Below are 5,453 nucleotides of genomic sequence, written 5' to 3' on the forward strand. Positions count from 1 at the left end.
TTTATTGTTTTCTTTCTTAAGTAGGGGAGGAAAATCTTTCCTTGTTCATGGGTTTCCATAGATGGAAGCCAATTGTAAAGTTCATTTCAAATGTTCAAATCAATCTTGATCTCTTATGAGTGTTCTGCTCAATATGATAACTATCACAAGACCCTAAGTTTTCAGGATGTCTGAACCCCCTTTTTTGATCTTGGGAGAGGTGGGCCTCAGGAGGGCTAGACCAGCCCAAGGTCTGCAGAGATGCAGGGCAAGGTAAACAGTTCTGTTAAACCACCGAAGTTAATCGGAGGCATGAGGACTGAAAGAATAAGCCAGGCTGGGGTCTTCAAGGGATAGCTACAGCCCAAACACCATGGAGAGCGAATAGGAAGTTTGGTTTTGAAGGGAGAGCACAAGGTTGGATAAATGAGTCATGAGTTCAGAACTCTGTGGAGACTAAATGAAAATGAAAACAGGTCAGAAACAATTAAGAGAAGGCTGAAGACCAGGGTAATTGGGTACAAGGATATTGCAAAAAGGGCTAGAAATCAGAAAGATGAGGGACTTCATTAAATAATTAATTAAATAATTAAATTAATTATTAAATACCTACAAAGGCATTTAATAATTAAATACCTAAGAAGACCAAAAATCTGTTCAGAATCTGCAACCCAGTCATTTAACAAATACTGGTGAAACACTGAAATACATTTAAAAATAGGAAATACATTAAAATATACTTATTAAATATATTCATATTTAGGGATATCTGATTAATAATGGAAAAGGAACATTACCTGGGGAAAGAATTAGGATATCTCATATATTTTAGACTTGTAGTTTTACTAAATATGCCTTAAGAATATTTTTAAAATAAGACTCCAATATCCTGATCTCTAGAGCAGATGGAAAAATTCAAATGGATATGAGGACAGACAAATAATGCAAACGTGTAAAACAACCAGCTCTACTACAAGGGGAAGTGGTGGAAACTCGGCAAATGGGTCAGACCATGCTCCATCTAAAGAAGTCAGGCCTGGGGAAACTGGCAAGGAGAAGCTCCAGAAATACTACATAAACATTGGTCTGGGCTTCAGGATGCCACTGAGGGCACTTCTATTGGCAAGAAATTCTCCTTCTCTGGTAATGTCTTTATCCGAGGTGGATTCTGTCTGGTGTGGTGACCAAAGTGAAAATGCAGAGGACCACTGTCATCTACAAAAACTACCTCTTCTAAATCCAAAAGTACAACTGCTTCAAGAAATGCCACAAGAACATGTCTGTGTACCTGTCCTCCTGCTTCAGGGATGGAAAGTTTGGTGATGTTGTCACAGTGAGTCCCAGCCCTTGAGTGAAACTGTGCACTTCAATGTGTTCAAGGTCACCAAGGCCACTGACACCAAAAACCAATTTCAGAATTTCTCAGACTAGACATCTTCCCATCAAACAAAACAAAGTTATTTTCCCAGGAAGAAGAGGAGGAGGAGGAGGGGAGGAGAGGGGTAGGGGGATGGGAAAGAGGAGGAGGAGGAGGAAGTAGTCACTGACAGGTGGAGAGAACATGCCAAAATTCACAAGGCTTTTGAAGTCCAAGGCTTGGAATTGACATACTGTCAATTCTGCCATATCCTGTTGCCCAAAGTAAGTAACAAAGCAGCCTGAATTTAAGAGAACAAGACTCTACTCTGAGGTGAGAGGAACCATAGTCCTACAGCAAAGAGCCTCCGGGGAGACATGAAGAACTGACGCTCCTTCTTCAAGCCATCACATGTGTCCTAAAAAAGAGGGTGATTCAGTGAAAGTCTGTATCCTGAGCAGTGAGACTCCCACATCCCACACCCACACTGGGCTCTGAGAATACTGTTATCTGACTTTATACCTCTCACATGCTCTAAAATCCTCCCCAGAAACGGGCCCAAGAAAGAACTAACGTTCAGGTATTTGGGGGACCTTGTCCCATGAGAAATCTGACTTACCCCCTTGGTAATCTTCTGTGAGGCACAATGCCAGTACCTTTTTTGTGCCTCACTTATAATTATGAATAAACAACCTAGGTTTGCCAGACATTTGAGGAAATCTAACACAAAAGGCAGAAAACAAACAAACAAACAAAAAGCCAAGAAAGAAGAGACAGTGAAGGGAGAAGAGGAAAACTTAAATACTTATTAAATCATCTGTCAAATTATAGCTGAAGTAGATATTCAAAGGATTAGAAGGTTAAGTTTAAAAAAAAAAAAAAACTCGAAAAAGGACAAAAGAGATGGAACGTAAGGAAAGAAAGAAGAAAAAATCTAATAGATCATAGACTAAATTACAGAATAGATCACACATTTCATTTATTTCTTAATATCAGATCATCTAATTATTAGATTACTCATTCAGGCACACCATTTCATTTCTGCTGTATTAAATACCCATGTTGTGAACAGAGGTAGAAATTACACAGGAAAATAAAGACATTCCATTATCAGGAAGTTCCTGTGTTTGTTTATATGGTCAGCAGCAACTGGAAAAAAAAAAAAAAAATCTGTGGTGTCAAAGTTGAAGGACAAGATTTCTTAGGCAGAGCCATCGCTTCCCTTGTCTGTTTGCAGGGAGTGTTCAAGCCTGTCACTGCTCACAGGACGCTCCTTATCTCGTTTGGTGTCTGGCAATTTTTTTCAGCACACTGTGTTCCTTGACTAGTGCTGTTAACAAATCCAAACCACTGTGCGGCACAAGTCTCCAAAGTATATGCTCCTTCCTCCCCACAAAGATGGCACCAGGACTAAAATAAGAGCTTCACTTCTTTATCGGAATACTTGGCTCCACATGGTCCTTGAAGAGCTCCACCTTCTAAAATCAATTTATTAGGAGTTGTTAGCTTTGTTCCACGGCTGACTGTGTGCCAGGCACTATTCTCAGTATTCAGCAGACGTAAGCTGTATTGAATAAGCTGCTCAGAGCAGCTCTACAGGGCAGATAGTAAGATTATTATTGTTATTATTTGTATCATTATCATTATCATCATTCCAAGTTTAGGTAAGAACCTCTCTCGGAAACAGAGAGATTAAGGATAGCAGAGAATTTTTAACCCAAGCAGTGTAGCTCTGGAGCCCACTAACTCTCCTGCTTTGATACATAAAAGAGTCATAGATTATATACTTATATTCAAACAAGCTTTTACTGCAGAAATTTATTCAATAATCCAGCTTGGTGTTCCCTCAAAATTTTCAAAGGAGCCACTGTTTGGGGGACTGTGTTCCACAAATAGGTCAGTGATTTCAGAGCAACAGACCAGAAATTAAGCAAATACTGCCCTGCAAAGTCTAGGGTGCTTGGTCCTGGCTTTCTCAGAGGGCATAAATTGTCCAGGATATGACTAACTGATCCTCTGTCCTCATGAGCCCAGAGACTTAAATCTGTGTGCCAGACACTATGTGAAGTGTCTTCAAACATCGTTTCATATAATCCTCACAACAATGCTGGGAGACAGCCATAAATTAATTCCACATATTACAAATGAAGAAACTGAGGCATGGAGAAGAGAAATCATTTACCCAAAATCCCACTGCCAGCCAATATCAAGGTTGGGCTCAAGGGCTAGTGCCAGTTCTCTCTAGCACTAAAGCCCACATGGTTCTTTCACACTACTCAAATTAAATAAACCATGGTGGAGAGCCCAGGTAATTCAAACCATGAATAGTTGTAGTTCTGTGTTCTGTGTTCTGTGTTTTCCATCTGTTAATAGTTTACTCTAGAAAGTTACCCCATTGAGAAGTTTTGAAAAATTGACTGTTACCCTTACTTATAGTGATCTTTTTGAGCTAAATGATAGGAATCATATCTAAGCTGCATGAAGAAAGGGAGGCAGACTGTGGGCTGGCCAAATTAACATGTGATTCATTAAATAAATAAGCTCAGTTCTGCCCACATGGGCAAGACATGGGAGAGAAAAGACATAGCAGCCCTTGTGCTTAAGAAACTGGCAATCTCCTTTTCTGCCTGTGGACGCCGCCGAGTAAGCATCGTTAAAGTCTCCCCTCCCACCGCCGTCATGTCTAAGTCAGAGTCTCCCAAAGAGCCTGAACAGCTGCGGAAGCTCTTCATCGGAGGTCTGAGCTTTGAAACAACCGATGAGAGTCTGAGGAGCCATTTTGAGCAATGGGGAACACTTATGGACTGTGTGGTAATGAGAGATCCGAACACCAAACGCTCCAGAGGCTTTGGGTTTGTCACATATGCCACTGTGGAGGAGGTGGATGCAGCCATGAATGCAAGGCCACACAAGGTGGATGGAAGAGTTGTGGAACCAAAGAGGGCTGTCTCAAGAGAAGATTCTCAAAGACCTGGTGCCCACTTAACTGTGAAAAAGATTTTTGTTGGTGGCATTAAAGAAGACACTGAAGAACATCATCTAAGAGATTATTTCGAACAGTATGGGAAAATCGAAGTGATTGAGATCATGACTGACCGAGGCAGTGGCAAAAAGAGGGGTTTTGCTTTTGTAACATTTGATGACTATGATTCTGTAGACAAGATTGTCATTCAAAAATACCATACTGTGAATGGCCACAACTGTGAAGTAAGGAAAGCGCTCTCTAAGCAAGAGATGGCTAGTGCTTCATCCACCCAAAGAGGTCGAAGTGGTTCTGGAAACTTTGGTGGTGGTCGTGGAGGTGGTTTTGGTGGGAATGACAACTTTGGTCGCGGAGGAAACTTCAGTGGTCGAGGTGGCTTTGGTGGCAGTCGAGGTGGTGGTGGATATGGTGGCAGTGGGGATGGCTATAACGGATTTGGTAATGATGGAAGCAACTTTGGAGGTGGCGGAAGCTATAATGATTTTGGCAATTACAACAATCAATCCTCAAATTTTGGGCCCATGAAAGGAGGCAATTTTGGAGGCAGAAGCTCTGGCCCTTATGGTGGTGGAGGCCAATACTTCGCCAAACCACGAAACCAAGGTGGCTATGGTGGTTCCAGCAGCAGCAGCAGCTATGGCAGTGGCAGAAGGTTTTAATTCCTGCCAGGAAACAAAGCTTAGCAGGAGAGGAGAGCCAGAGAAGTGACAGGGAAGCTACAGGTTACAACAGATTTGTGAACTCAGCCAAGCACAGTGGTGGCAGGGCCTAGCTGCTACAAAGAAGACATGTTTTAGACAATACTCATGTGTATGGGCAAAAAAACTCGAGGACTGTATTTGTGACTAATTGTATAACAGGTTATTTTAGTTTCTGTTCTGTGGAAAGTGTAAAGTATTCCAACAAAGGGTTTTAATGTAGATTTTTTTTTTTTTTTGCACCCATGCTCTTGATTGCTAAATGTAATAGTCTGATCATGACGCTGAATAAATGTGTCTTAAAAAAAAAAAAGAAAAGAAACTGGCAATCTAATAGAAAGGGGGGATGTAAAAAATACCATACGTGTGTGTACCATGGAGGTTCAAAGGAGGGGGAGATCACACTTTCTGATGGCAACAGTAGCGGCTTCAAGGA

General features: G+C 41.3%; 1 protein-coding gene across 1 annotated transcript; it reads left to right on the forward strand.

Annotated features, from left to right (window-relative positions):
• The first annotated feature begins 3,937 nt into the window (after positions 1-3,937).
• Positions 3,938-5,232, forward strand: LOC131833826 (heterogeneous nuclear ribonucleoprotein A1-like). Its single transcript, XM_059177631.1, has one exon. The coding sequence runs from the start codon at positions 4,016-4,018 to the stop codon at positions 4,976-4,978; it is 963 nt and encodes a 320-aa protein (XP_059033614.1). The 5' UTR covers positions 3,938-4,015; the 3' UTR covers positions 4,979-5,232.
• Positions 5,233-5,453: the final 221 nt, after the last annotated feature.

Source organism: Mustela lutreola, chromosome 6, assembly GCF_030435805.1.
Source record: "Mustela lutreola isolate mMusLut2 chromosome 6, mMusLut2.pri, whole genome shotgun sequence".
NCBI classification, from domain to species: Eukaryota; Metazoa; Chordata; class Mammalia; order Carnivora; family Mustelidae; genus Mustela; species Mustela lutreola.